Here is a 15,296-nt window from a genome sequence, read left to right on the forward strand (position 1 = left end):
ATGAACTAGTGGATTGATTATATATGCATCATACATATAACATATGTTCATTTATGTATCATCTTCGGAACAATGGCAGTTATTAGTCAAAAATAGTTGTGAAATCATAAAAACACCCTACTTTCGGTTTTGCACGGACTACCTCTTTTTTATTGATCTTTTATATGACAGGTACCCTCTCTTTCAATGTTATGATGCACGAGTACCCTCTAAGCACAGTACGTAAAGAAAGCTAAATATCTAAGCTCTTTAGTCATTGCAGTTTCACACAATAATACTTAAATGTTTTTTCTATATAATTCTACATAACTTTAAGTGACATCTGCGGCGGAACACTAGCTTATCGATCCAAGGACAGTTTTGTGAAGGCCTATAAGAAAATGCTACATGCCTGGGTATTTTAGTTTCATACGATTAGACTTAAAGAAGTTTTCCTTTATTGTGACCCCGGGATTGGGCAACTATTAACCCCAGGGTCATGATTTATACCCCCGGGATTGTGCAACTATTAACTCCAGGGTCATGATTTATATATCAATTTTAAGAGGTCAACAAGGCAAAATAACTAAGCTCTAGGGATTGCAGTTTTGTGAGAAATGCTACATGCCAAATATCTAAGCTATTTGAATTGTAGTTTTTGTTGTCGTATTTTCAAAGGCTTATTATTTCATTTATGGATTCATTTACCTTGATGATTCATCAGAATTACTTGCTTTTACAGAAGTATTTAATTAAAACGAATCATTTTCAGGAGAATAATTGATTATTTTATTTATTTATTACTTTCTTGAATACAATTTTTTTTATTTTGTTTTTAAAAAAAGCTGGTCAAACATACTAGATAATACACAAAAAAATTTGAAGCGAACCCCTTCTGAACAATAACTTTTAATTTTTTAACAAAGAATCAAATTTTCCAAAAAACTATGATTTAAACACTTGACTTTAAAAAGGGAAAACACCGAGTTTTCATAAGAAGAGACTGGAAATAAATTTTCCCAAGCATTATATTTTTACTAAATTTGGAATGATAGATCAGGACCAATAACTTGTATGTTTAATTTTTTTCAGATTAGTCCCTAACCCCGTTTTTTATCAAGAATTAAAACATTATATCTTTAGCAAAAAAGACCCAAAAAATGAAAAGTTCTTGCCAACGCTTTTAAACTTGAAATCGGGCGCTAAGGAATTGCCACCAAAATTCATGAAATATTCAGAGCAGATTTCCCATTCTAAAAATTTAACTTGAATTTTTATTTTAAAATTTCAAAACGTTTTGGATGCTTTTTTGACTTTTATTTTTAAGCTTCTTTAAACCCCTCTAGAGCCCCCCTACTCATAAGGGCAAAATCTTTACCTCCCCAAGGGAGTTGCTTTGCCCAAAAAAAAGTAAAAAGAAATTTTTAAATTTACTTTTTTCAAAATTTTTACCCATTTATTTATTTATTAAATTTTTAAAACAAAAAAACTCTTTAAAACATTTTTCATATTTTGACAAACCCAAATTTTTGGGTTTATATCTAAATTAACTTACGGGGTCTTTGTTTTTTTATTTTAAAAAAAAGTTTTTTTTAGCTTTTTAGTTTAATTTTTCAAGGCCATTGAAAAAAAATTTTACTTATATTTCCGTACAAAAAATAGAGGGCCCCAAATTTACACCCATTTTACATCAAAAAAAATAACCCGTATTTTAAAACCCTTTACTGGAGCATTAATTTGAGTACGGTAAGTAATTTAAATTTTACTTCTATGAATGACCGCCATCGATTTTGTTTTTAATTCTTTTAAATTTAAGTCAATAAATTTAGGGATTTTTACCTTTAAGAAAATTTCACAAAGTTTTCACTTTCCCGGAAAATATTTAAATTACATGTTTTAATTTTTACTCTTTAAATTTTTATACTTAAAAGTCATTCTATTTCCATATTCAAAACATTTTCCCCCGATATTTTCTTTATTTCCTCCCATTCCCCATTAGTTTAAAAACCCTGTTTTTCAAAAACCCCCTTTAAAAAAGTTATTCCTAGTAGCGTTGAATTATCCCCCCACTTTTTCCACTGCAATAAAAATCTTTTTAAAAGCCCCATCCGGGGGACACTGTTCCCTTGTCTTTTGGGTTTTGTGGTCAATTTAACACCTTTTCACCCCCCCAAGTTTAAACCCCCCCCAAAATTGCCGTTCCCCTTTTCCCCCATTGCTTTTGCAAATTCGAACCCCCCGCCCCTTTCTGTTTTAACCCCCTGGTTTGAAGTTACAAACCCTTTTTTAATTCCCTTGAAACCCCTCGGATATAGCAAATTTTACGTTTTCTTTTTCATGGGCAGGGGAAATTTCCCACAAAGGGCATAAATTTTATGCTTTGGTCAGATGAGATATATTCTTTTAGGTGTTTGCTTTTCCCTTCAGTGCGTGGGATGCATTTGGGTTTCACCTGGGAGTAAGAGTAAATTGTCCCCTTTTTGTTTCCCTTTTAAAGGAAAAAGCAAAGAAAAAAAATTCTTCGCGGGAAAAAACATTTTTCTACGAAACTTTTAAAAAATATCAAACTATATGTGCTTCTATTCTTCCTGTCCCCGGGCAAAAAGTTGAATGCCGTAAGTTTATCAAGTTGTCCCGTTTTTTTCTATGTTATGCCAAGGTGGGTTAATGTTTAATCTGAAGTAATGAGGTTTTCTTACATCATAAGATCCCCCTTTTAAAAAAATTAGCGATATACCATCGCCCCAAGCCCCTGCAGCTTAACAAGCCGGTGGAACAACAACTCACAACAGAAAAAATTCAAAAAACCAAGCACAAATCTTGACGTGTACAGGTGAACTTTGTCCGTTAAAATAATCATTCAACTCGGACTGTGTCGATGAACCCAGAAGACTTGGCACGACAAACCAACCAAGACCGCGAGCTTATCAATATCTTCATTATATTTTTTTTGCTTCTGAAATTATATGATGACTCTTGAGTATATTCTAAAAAAGAAGTCCTTGTCACAATGAATCCTTCCTTTTCCTCCCCAAACGTTTGACAAAATGTCAAGTCTTTCCTGTAGAAATATTTTTTCCAGAGAGGTCTTGTTATAGGATCTGTTCGCGAATCTCTCGAAGTTATGATACATTTAAATGCATCAATCAGATATTGCGGCTCTAACACGACGTACTCTGCAATTGGGATCTCTATCAAAATAAAAAAGGGGTCCCTTTAGCATGCTGGTATTGCAGGAAAAGTTTTAGTTCCTCTATAGGCATCGTTTGAAGATCATACTCCAATATCAATGTTTGTATGTTTGCAATTGTTATCACTTTTTGTGTAACATATTTCAATTTATGATCTAAATATACCCATCTTGTTGGTATTTCAACGTTTCTTACCTTTGAACGTCCAATTTTCATTATCTCTTCTCGTAGTTCATCTATGACAATGTCATGTCGATTGAGATTATTAACAGCAAATTCTTTTTTATGAAAATGATTCAAAATCTGGGTTCCATCAAAGAGACTCCTCACATCTTCAAAGAATATTTCAGCGTGTTTGAGTTGAGATGTTCTTAATCCTTGAACTTGATCAATATGTGTGCCGACTAGAATTACTGGTGGCTCAAATCCGTCTAATGATCCAGCGAACGAATGAATAGAATTCATCCAAAATTTTATGAAGTATTCTACGTTTCTGTTTCCCGTTTCGTTTGGGTGACTTGTATCTCGTACGATTGTATCGAATTTCTTTGTCAAGTCCATTACTAAAACATATATTGCCCTGTTACTGTGAAAAAGTGCGTGTGTCGCATAAAAGACGTACTGCCCGCCGAAATCCCATAGATCATAGTTGATTGACGTGTTCCCACTGTCAAACATACCTTCTACACTAAAAGTTCCCCTTTCGTCTGTCGACTCAGATAGATTTTCAGGCTCTCTTGTTTGTAGAAATGAATCCGCTGAACGCAGCTTTAATATATCAATCCCGTCTGTACTTGTTGTACGCTTTGTCTCTGCTTTTAAAAGCCTTTTAACTAAAGAGGTTTTTCCTTGGGCATAATTGCCGACAATATGGACTCTTACAGATCTATCAGGTACACTTCCATTTTTTAAAAGAGATAGGTAGTAACACATTTCATAAGGACCTTTACCAATTTCTTCTGGAACTGCAATGAGAGAGGAAGAAAATCTAAGTTAATATAAGCGCTTGAATATTCAAAAACTAAGGTTGAATTGCATATATCCCACTAACTTAGATGAATTGAAAATGATGTAAAAATATTCGAGTAATGATTAAGAAAAATCTCATATCTGCAATCATTTTCTACTCACCCAAGTGCCAAAATTGACTGTTGTCGAATACCTGCAAAAAAAAAGACTCTGATATTTTTTTTTTTACAAAAACTAAGAGGGTTATTGAGGTTCTGTAGATGTTAATGCACACAAAAAGGTGCAATGGCGCGATTCTTGACTGAAAAATACATCCATCGTTATCAATTTTGTATTTGGTATAAAGAATCCATTGCTTGTTCGATACTTTCTATGTACTAGTGAGACGTCATTTGACTGTTATGTTTTGTTAATAAAGCTACCAAGGCCGTCATTGCATTAAACTACTTTTACATTGCGTATAAAAACAAGATTGCATTTTGAGAAAAATGCTATGCCACCGCATTAATTCAACACTAAACAGTAGTGTACGAACAGATTTTTTTGTTCCTATACAATTTTGAAGATTGTCATAATGCAAAGTTCTCTGACCTATCTAATTCTTATTATCAGATTGGTGGTTAAATCTGTTGTTAACTCAATAAAAGATCAGAGTAGAAATATATCAATGCACTTGAGTCTAGTGAATTTGGTGGAAAAGGTCATATTTCACACAGCCTAAATTTCATGACTACATCAAAGGACAACACAGTAAGACACTTTGTCAAAATCTAGGTCAGCTAAAATCAAAGTTCACTTTACATCTTAATTTGTGCACATGGTTTAAATTTCATAGACAAGAAAGTAGGTCACATCATCAAAATCTAGGTCAACTGATATCAAAGTTCAATTTTACAACTAAAACTATGCACATGGTCAAAATTTCATTGCTGTTCATCAAAGGACAAGAAAGTAGGTCACTGTCCCCTTGGAGAAGGCAAAATTTAAGGGTTTAATTCAAAACAATCTTGACACAGGTTTATCAAACAACATTTCAAGTCAAATATCTAAGCTGTAGCTTAAAGATGATTTTTTAGCTCGACTATTCGATAAGTAGAGCTATTGTAGTCACCCGAGCGTCGGCGTCAGTGTCGGCGTCTGTGTCGGCGTAACCACTTATGTTAAAATTTTTGTAATAGTTCAAATATTTTCAAAGTCCATTGACATATGGCTTTGAAACTTCGCACACTTGTTCACCATCATGACCCCAACCTGTAAACAGGAGGAGGTAACTGTATCAAGCATTTTTTTTACTATCAAGCACTAAGAATAGTCGAGCTTTGCTGTCCTACCGACAGCTCTTGTTAAGTTTTTACTATACACATATAAGGAAAACCTATTTTGACACTAGAGGCAAAATTTGAACAACTTTGGTAGAGTATCTATTGATGATATCATTAAACAAATATTAAAGCTCTAAGCCCTTGTACCTTCAGACAATAAGATTTTCTTTATTTTTTACTATATGTATATATTGAAAAATCAATGACCCCCGGGGCCGTGGCAATTTTGACCCTAGGGCTATAATTGAACAATCTTGCTAGAAAGTTCACTTCACAATGTTTCATGCAAAATATCTAACCTCTAGCATTTGTCAATTGTCCAATTTTTACTATAAGTTTTTTCTATATATATATATAAAGGAAAACCAATGACCCCCGGGGCGGGGGCCGATTTTTGACCCCAGGGCTATAATTTGAACAATCTGGGTAGAGGTCTACCAGACAATGCCTTATGCAAAAATTCTAAGCTTTCTACGCTTTTTTTGGTCTTTACTAGAAGGTATTTTAAGATTTTACTATATGTACATATAGTGAAAAATCAATGACCCCTGGGGCGGGGCCCGATTTGGACCCCAGATCCTGTATTCCTATTATAATTTGAACAATCTTGGTAAGGGTCTACCAGACAGATGCCTTATGCAAAATATCTAAGCTCTAGGCCTTTTGGGTCTTTACAGAAGGTATTTTAAGTTTTTACTATATGTACATATAGTGAAAATCAATGACCCCCCCCCCGGGCGGGCCGATTTTGACCCCAGGGCTATGATTTGAACAATCTTGGTAGAGGTCTACCAGACAATGCCTTATGCAAAATATCTAAGCTCTAGTCTTTTTGGGTCTTTACAAAAAGATTTTTTAAATTTATTCTTATAATTCCTTTTGGTTGCCATGGCAACCAGATTTCTGCATGGAATGAAATTCTTTGAACAACTTTGGAAGCCCTTCACCCAAGGATCAATCCTGCCAAGTTTGGTTGAAATTGGACTAGTGGTTTTTCACAAGAAGATTTTTTAAGTTCACTATATAATCTATATAACACACACACACAAACAAACACACACACACACACACGCACACGCACACGCACGCACGCACGCACACACACACACACACACACAGGTGAATTGCTATATGCCACCGCATCGCAGATGCTGCGGTGGCATAAAAAGTGCAACAATGGTGCCTGGTCAACATACTCTATCCGAAGTACAAGTACGCATTTTAAGCGCGAGCCCGTAGGACATGGGAATTTATAAGCCCGAGGGTTTCTGCAGATGTAAATGCACTTAGTATGATCACTAAATGTGATTAATACCCCCGCAAGACTGATTCGGAAATGAGGAAGTTAGTAGTAACAGAAGACGTTGTAAAAGAATTGAAATAGTTATGGTTTTGGGCAATTAAAGATAGTTTTGGTTCTTGTATGTTGCATTTCCTTTAACTGTGGTTGACCATTGATGAAGTTTTATTGAATTACTCTATATTAAGTCCAGAAAGAGTTACGCTTCTTGAGCACTGCACTTCCTCTCATTCACCGTGTATATCAAGTAAAGCCGGAATGTTAAAATAACGCAGATTCGTGCAAAAAGTAACGCAGAATTGTGCAATAAATATCGGATACCTGACAGGATTTCCAACACGGTAAGTAAACAGGCCAATATATTTTTATTTTACCAAGCTGAAAAAGGGAATAGCCGCATACGGCTGCGAAGAAATTACTCTTTATCCCTCATCAAGATTATTTCCAAAAAATTGTTTACTTTTCAAGATCATTCAAAGGGCAATAATTATGTAATTACATGCAATTCATCTCACTGCCCTTGACCATTGTATGAAGTTTCATTGAATTCTAACCATTAATTTTCAAGTTATGCACTGGACAACAAAAAGTATCAAAGGGCAATAACTCTATAATTACTCTGGATAAAATTGTGATAGTCACTTCCTCTTATTGTGTCTGACTATTCTATGAAATTGTTTTGAATTCCAACCAGTACTTTTCAAGTTATGCTCCGGACAAGGAAAAGTATGAAAGGGCACTACTCCAATTAGTCAATATGGAGTTATTGTTTTTGTGCACTGCACTTCCTCTTATTGTGCTTGACCATTGTATGAAGTTGTATAGAATTCCAATCATTAGTCTTCAAGTTATGCTCCGGACAAAAGAAAGCAATGGAAAATTAACAAAGGGCAATTACTCTGTAATAACTTTAGATAGAGTTATGGTTCTTGTGCACTGTACTTCCCCTTATTGTGCTTGACCATTGTATAATGTTGTATTGAATTCCAACCATTTGTCTTCAAGTTATGCTCTGGACAAGGAAAATGCAATGGACCATTGGACCGACCAACGGGTGACTCCTATATACCCCTTAAACTTCGTTTCGGGATATAAAAAGGTGCATTAGCGCTATTATTGCATAAAGGTATGCGTCTAAACATAGAAAACACCTTATATATCCAAGGGCAATGACTCAGCCAAAAATCATTCAAGCGAAAAACTTGTGAATTATGCTCAAGTACTTTACTTACTTATCAATCCTGTAAAGTTTCATTGACATTGCATTAGTGGTATACGAGCAGTATTCCGGATAAACTTTATTAACACCCTTTTCATTCAAGGGACATAACTGGGGCAAAGATCATTCAAGCAGAAAATCCCGTGTGATATGCATGTACCTATCAATCCTGAAAAACTTCATTGAAATTGCATTAGCGGTATAGGAGAAGTATCCGGACAAACTTTAAAAATAACAAGAGGGCCATGATGGCCCTGAAGTCGCTCACCTGTATATAGGCCCCCAGAGCGGGGCCAGTTTAAACCCCAGGGCTTTTATTTGAACAAACTTGGTAGACACCGATTAGAAGATGTTTCATGCTAAACATCTAAGGTCTAGCTCGTTGAGTTTTTTTAAAAAAAAAAGATTTTTTAAGTTTTAACTATACAAATATAGTTAAAAGCAATGACATCCTCGGGGCGGGGCCAGTTTTGACCCAAGGGCTTTTATTTGAACAACTTTGAAGACACTCACTAGAAGATGCTTCTTGCTTAAAATCTAAACTCTAGCTATTTGATTTTTTTTTCAAAGAAGATTTTGCTAAGTTTTTGCTATACACATAAATAAAATCAATGACCCCCAGGGCGGGGCTAATTTTGACCCAAGGGCTTTTATTTGAACAAACTTTGTAGACACTCACTAGAAGATGTTTCATGCTTAATATCTAAACTCTAGCTATTTGGGTTTTCCAAAGAAAATATTTTTTTAAAGTTTTTGCTAATTTACACATATAAGGAAAATCAATGACCCCCGGGGCAGGGCCAATTTTGACCCCAGGGCTCTTATTTGAACAAATTTGGTAGACACCCATTAGAAGATGTTTCATGCTAAATATCTTAGCTCTAGCTGTTTGGGTTCTTTAAAAGAAGATTTTATAAGTTTTTACTATATGCATATAGGGAAAATCAATGACCCCCTGGGGCAGGGCCAATTTTGACCCCAGGGCTTTTATTTGAACAAACTTGATAGACACTCATTAGAAGATGTTTCATGCTATATATCTTTGCTCTAGCTCTTTGGGTTCTTTAAAAGAAGATATTTTAAGTTTTTACTTTATGCATTTAGGGAAAATCAATGACCCCCTGGGACTGGGCCAATTTTGACCCCAGGGCTTTTATTTGAACAAACTTGGTAGACACCCATTAGAAGATGTTTCATGCTAAATATCTTAGCTCTAGCTCTTTGGGTTCCTTTAAAAGAAGATTTTATAATTTTTTTACTATATGCATATAGGGAAAATCAATGACCCCCGGTGCGGGGCCAATTTTGACCCCAGGGCTTTTATTTGTACAAACTTGATAGACACTCACTAGAAGATGTTTCATGCCAAATATCTAAGCTCTACCTCTTTGGGTTTTTTAAAAGAAGATATTTTAAGTTTTTTCTATCGGTTGCCATGGCAACCAGAGTTCTGCATGGAATCAAATTCTTTGAACTATTTTTAAAGGTGACCACCAAAGGAACATTCATGTGAAGTTTGGATGAAATTGGCTCAGCGGTTTATGAGGAGATGTCATTTAAAGTAAAAGTTTACGGACGACGGACGGACGGACGACGGACGCCGGACGAAAAGCGATCACAAAAGCTCACTCTGTCACTTTGTGACAGGTGAGCTAAAAATAATTTAAGGGCCATAACTCCGACAAAATTCATTGAACCATCAAAAGCAGATGATATGCACAACTAGTCCTGTAAAATTTGGATGAAATTGCACCAGTATGTTTTTAGGATGTAGTCCGGGCAAGCTTTTGTGTTTATTGCAACACAAAAACACCTTTTGTATTCAAGGGCCATAACTCGTCCAAAAATCATTCAACACACAGCTAATCACACCATCCTCATCCACTCAAAGCCTACTTGTAGGGCCACTCAATGACCCAATAAATTTTGGAGTCACTATTTCAAAGGTCAAGGTTACAGGTGCCTTAAATGTCAGAATGCTTTCCACTCATGATCTTGGAAAATATTTATCACTTAGTCTTCATATCTAACATACTGATTGGCCATTACAAGTAGATGACCCCTATTGTTTTTTATTGAATCGTTTCCGCTAAATACCTAGAAAACTTTTATCACTTAACATAATGGTTTTTTTCATAGTGGGGTCACCAGTTCAAAGGTCAATGTCTTTAAATTTCACCTATTGATTGGTTATGACTAGAAGGTCATTATTTTTCTTTTTTCTATGACACTTCCATGTTCCAAGCATCCTGGCCAAGTTTGATGACAATTGAGTCAAAAATGTGGCAATTAGAGAGTTAACAAGATTGTTCCATATTTGGGCGGAGTGACCTCCTTTTTAACCCCAGGTGACCCATATTCAAACTTGACCTAGAAATAGTCAAAACGAACATTCAATTTCTAGGACATTTAGATTACAACAGTAGCCATTAGAGAGTTAACAAGATTTTATTTTTAGCTCCTGTGACCTAGTTTTTCACCCGGAATGACCCATGTTCAAACTCATCCGAGCAATTACCAAGACAAGCATCCTGACAAAGTTTAATGACAATTGAGTCAAAAACACTACAGTGTGTTAATAGGAGTTTTCGATATTTGGGAGGTATGACCTTGAGGTATGACCTTGATTTTGACCCCAGGTGATTCAAATTCTAACTTGACCTAGAAATCATCAAAACAAACTTTCAGACAATATACAGGATAATTGGATCAAAACAGTGGCCCCTAGAGTGTTAACAACATTTTTCTATTTTTAGCTTCTCTGACATAGTTTTCCATCTGAAATGACCCATGTTCAAACTCATCCGAGCAAATACCTAGACAACTATCCTAACCAAGTTTTATGATGATTGAGGCAACAATGTGGCCAATAGTGTTTATAAGGTTTTTCGATATTTAGGCGGTGTGACCTAGTTTTATGACCCGAATATGACCCATATTCGAACTTGTCCTAGAAATCATCAAAACAAATTTTCAGACCATTTAAAAGGATATTTGGATAACAACAGTAGCCATTAGAGTGTTAACAAGATTTTTTTCTATTTTGAGTTCCTGTGACCTAGTTTCACATCCGAGAAGACCAATGTTCGAAATCATCTGAACAGTTTCCCAGACAAGCATCCTTACCAAGTTTGATGATGATTGAATAAACTAGAAATGTGTCCATAGGACACGGATGCCCCCGCACGCCTCTGTTCTGTCAATATTATGACTCTAGGACAAATATTTTTCTTCCTTAACTACCATCTACACATTAAGGTTGTGAATCCCTGGAAGTTTAAGCAAATCTGCCATCCGGTTTAGTAGGAGTTTCGTTCACAAAATTTCTACATAGTATATAGTGAAAAAATCAACAAAGGGCCATAATTCTGTTAAATTTGGTCGCAGCGAAAATTCCTTCCTTTCCTACCATCTACACATTAAGGTTGTTCATCCCTGGAAGTTTAAGCAAAATCTGCCATCCAGTTTAAGAGGTGTTGCGTTCACAAAATTTCTAATTTCTACATAGTATATAGTGAAAAAATCAACAAAGGGACATAATTCTGTTAAATTTAGTCGCAGCAAAAATTCCTTCCTTTACTACCTTCTACACATTTAGGTTGTTCATCCCTGTAAGTTTAAGCACAATTTGCCATCCGGTTTAAGAGGAGTTGCATTCACAAGATTTCGGGACGGACGGACAGACGGACGGACGGACGGACAAGTGCAACGCTATATGCTCCCACTTTGTGGGGGCATAAAATTGTGACCATTGGTTTAAACATATTTAATTAAGCTTGATAGCGAAACAAGTTCTTGCAACTTATATTAATCACTTTCGAGTCAGCTTCCTGGAACCAACCCGTACTGGTGTCACATGGTCGTGACCCGAGTAGGGCTCCAACCCATGATCTCCGGGTTGAGAGGCAAACACCTTAACCACTAGGCCACCGCTCCCCATTTGGGAATTAACAATGTTTTTCCATATTTGGGCAGTAGTGACCTATTATTTGACGCAAATGACCCATATAAAAATCATCAAAACAAGCTTTCAGACCAATTTCCAGGATATTTGGGTCAAAACAGTAACCACAAGAGTTGAAACAAGATTTTTTCTATTTTTAGCTTCTGTGACCTAGTTTTTCATCCAAGATGACCCATGTTCGAACGCATCCGAGACATTTCCTAGACAAGCATTCTGACAAAGTTTGATGATGATTGAGGCAAAAATGTGACCATCAGAGTGTTAACAACAGGACAAAGATGGCCCTAGATAGCTCACCTGACCCATCGTACTCATCCAAACAATTAACAACATTCTGACCAAGTTTTATGACAGGTAAGTCAAAAATGTAACACTAGAGTGTTAAGAAGGATTTCATATTTGAGCAGTGTGACCTAGATTTTGACTCCAGGTGACCCATATTCAAACTTGACCTAGAAATCATCAAAACAAAGTTTCAGACCAATTTCCAGGATATTTGGATCAAAACTGTAGCCACAAGAGTTTTAACAAGAGTTTTCTATTTTTAGCTCATGTGACCTAGTTTTTCATCCGATATGATCCATGTTCGACGAGCAATTACATAGACAAGCATCCTGACTAAGTCTGATGACAATTGAGGCATAAATGTGAGCACTAGAGTGTAAACATGGTTTTTCTACTTTTAGGTCCTGTAACCTTGTTTTTCATCCGAGATTACCCATGTTCGAACTCACCAAAGCAATTACTAAGACAAGCATCCTGACCAAGTTTGATAACAATTGGGTTACAATGTGACCACTAGAATGTTGACAAGGTTTTTCTGTTTTTAGTTCCTCTGACCTCTGACGACGGACAAAGGACACAGGCTGTCCAGCACCTTCTGACAAAAAATTTGGGCAAATTTTAGGGCAATTTTTAAGAAATTTTAGGGCTAAAATTAGGAATTTTAGGGTAACTAAAGGAAATTTTAGGGCTAGAATGTGGAATTTTATAACTAAATTATGGCCTCAAAAGAGCATGATATGGGCTCAACTTTGCATATTTGACACAAAAGTAACTCACAAATAATACCCTAGTTTGGTTATAGCAAAGGTGTTACCAGTGTTTCATAGTCACCAGTGAATAAATGGATTCACTGGTCAACTGCCTTTAAAAAAAGCTGAAAAACTACATTAAACATAACTAGAATGAAAACATTTTCAAAGTTATAAGTATCCCAGAACAAACAATATTCAATAAGTTAAGCTATGATTAGCCAATAATAAATGGAAGGGGAAATTATGCTTTAGATTTATTTAAGCTATAAATGCATTTCTTATCATTATTTATTCATTTCAAGGTTTGTACATTTACAACAAGTCTTGATCTTTCTTAACAATATGACCCACTCAAGTCATTCCCAGGAATATTTAAACTTAAATTCAAACAGCAGGGTATACACCTATAAAGAATTTGTTCAAGAAGATAAATCAGGCTACTAACAAGAGCTGTGACAGGAGACAGCGAAGCTCGACTAATGAAATACTGGACGCAGTAAGGAGGACAAAACTGAAAGAAAAATCAATTATGTATAATAATGTATTATGTTATAGTAAAAAAATAACATTTGTTAACATAAATTCCAAGATCAAGGGGAATAATTCTAGAAATAGTCACGCTAGAGTTATGAACCTTGTCACACAAAATGTGTGTAATGATAAGAAATATATATTTGAAGTTTGAAGCAGATACCTTAAAAAGTAAAGAAGATATAATATTTCTTAAAGAAAATCCTAAGTTCAAAGAAAGATAAATCTGTAAATATTGCTTCAAGAGTTATGAACATTGTCACATAAAATGTAATTGAAGATAAGGAATAAGTATTGGAAGTTTGAGGTAGATACCTTTAAAACTAAAAAAGTTATAGTAAAAAATAACATTCTTCTAGTAAAAAAATCTAAGTTTGTGGGGAGATAATTCTTGCAATATTAGTGCTAGAGTTATGAACCTTGTCACATAAGATGTGGATGATGATAAGGTACATATATTTGAAGTATGATGTTGATCCCTTTAGAAATAAATAAGTAACAGTAAAAAATAATATTTTTTAAGGAAATTTCTAAGTTCAAGGGGAGATAAATCTGAAAATATTGGTGGTAGAGTTATGAACCTTGTCACAAAAGATGGGGATGATGATAAGGTACATATATTTGAAGTATGAGGTTGATCCCTTTAAAAAATAAAGAAGTTTCAGTAAAAAATATTAGTTTTTGAGGAAAATTCTAAGTTCAAGGGGAGATAAATCTGAAAATATTGGTGCTAGTCACATAAGATGTGGTTGATGATAAGGAACATATCATTGATGTTTGAAGTTGATACCTTAAGAAATGACAAAGTTATAGTGAAAAATATTTTACTGCATCAATTTAACTTTAATCAGAAATCTGGACGCGGACGCAGACGCCGACGCCGGGGCGAGTATGACAGCTCTCCATATACTTCGTAAAGTCGAGCTAAAAATTGTAGAAAATTTTACAACAGTGTCAGTTTTTTCAAAGATTTTCAACAGTTTTTTTCTCCAGATTTTGAAAAACTTACACTATATGTTATAACATATGTTCAGTGCATGTTAATGTGGACAAAAAGGGCAGCTGAAGGTGTCACTTCTTAGTACGCTAATTGGGTAGCAAAATGGTTAAAGCATACAATCATTATTGCCAGTTTACCTTACCCAATTTATAATTAGAAAATATGGAAACTTGTCTAGATCTGCCAGCTGGTATCACTTACAAAAGATCTGTTCTACAGTCATCACTTGAAAATAACTTGATTACAAATTAAGATTTTATTAATAGGGACCCCTACATAAAGTATGATGAAATTAAGTGGTTCATCATGTAAATAGTTGCTATAAATACACCTAAGACTGAGGTAAATGGTAAAACTCTGCAGCCAATAAAAATGTAACTTCCTTGGAAATTTTTTATCACAATTTTAATCAGGTGACTATTTTGATATAGTCAAAGTTGGATAATTTTCATTGTTCCATTTAAAACAAACAGTTTCTTATTATTTTTCTGATGACATCTGACAATTAATCAAGTATGCCATTTCTGCAGGAGTTGAAGTAAATACAACATGTGACTTTATGCAATTTAGTCAGACATGACATCAGCTCCATTGACTGTGTTCGAATTTAGGTTGTGATTGAAACATGGTTGTTTCGCGATATGTTTATCACAAAAGATGAAAAAATTAGGAATTTCAGTGAAAAAAATTGGTTTTTTTAGGAATTCCCTTTGAATTTTAAAATGTTTTTTAGGAATTTTAGCCAAACTGAAAAAAATAGGATTTTTTTAGGAATTAAAGGGAC

The 15,296-nt window shown here is 34.9% G+C and overlaps 1 protein-coding gene across 1 annotated transcript in view; it reads right to left on the reverse strand.

Annotated features, from left to right (window-relative positions):
• Window positions 1-3,143: 3,143 nt before the first annotated feature.
• LOC132750577 (probable serine/threonine-protein kinase roco5) overlaps window positions 3,144-15,296 on the reverse strand; it is a 33,015-nt gene continuing 20,862 nt past the window's right edge. Inside the window, exons 4-5 of the mRNA XM_060740582.1 lie at window positions 4,302-4,332; window positions 3,144-4,135 (exon numbers count right to left, since the gene is read on the reverse strand). Of these exons, the coding sequence (XP_060596565.1) occupies window positions 3,174-4,135; window positions 4,302-4,332 (993 nt within the window). The 3' untranslated portion in view covers window positions 3,144-3,173. The remainder of the gene's footprint in view (window positions 4,136-4,301; window positions 4,333-15,296) is intronic.

The sequence above is a fragment of the Ruditapes philippinarum genome, unplaced genomic scaffold (assembly GCF_026571515.1).
Source record: "Ruditapes philippinarum isolate M1 unplaced genomic scaffold, ASM2657151v2 ctg6511_1_1_1_1, whole genome shotgun sequence".
Lineage (NCBI taxonomy): Eukaryota > Metazoa > Mollusca > Bivalvia > Venerida > Veneridae > Ruditapes > Ruditapes philippinarum.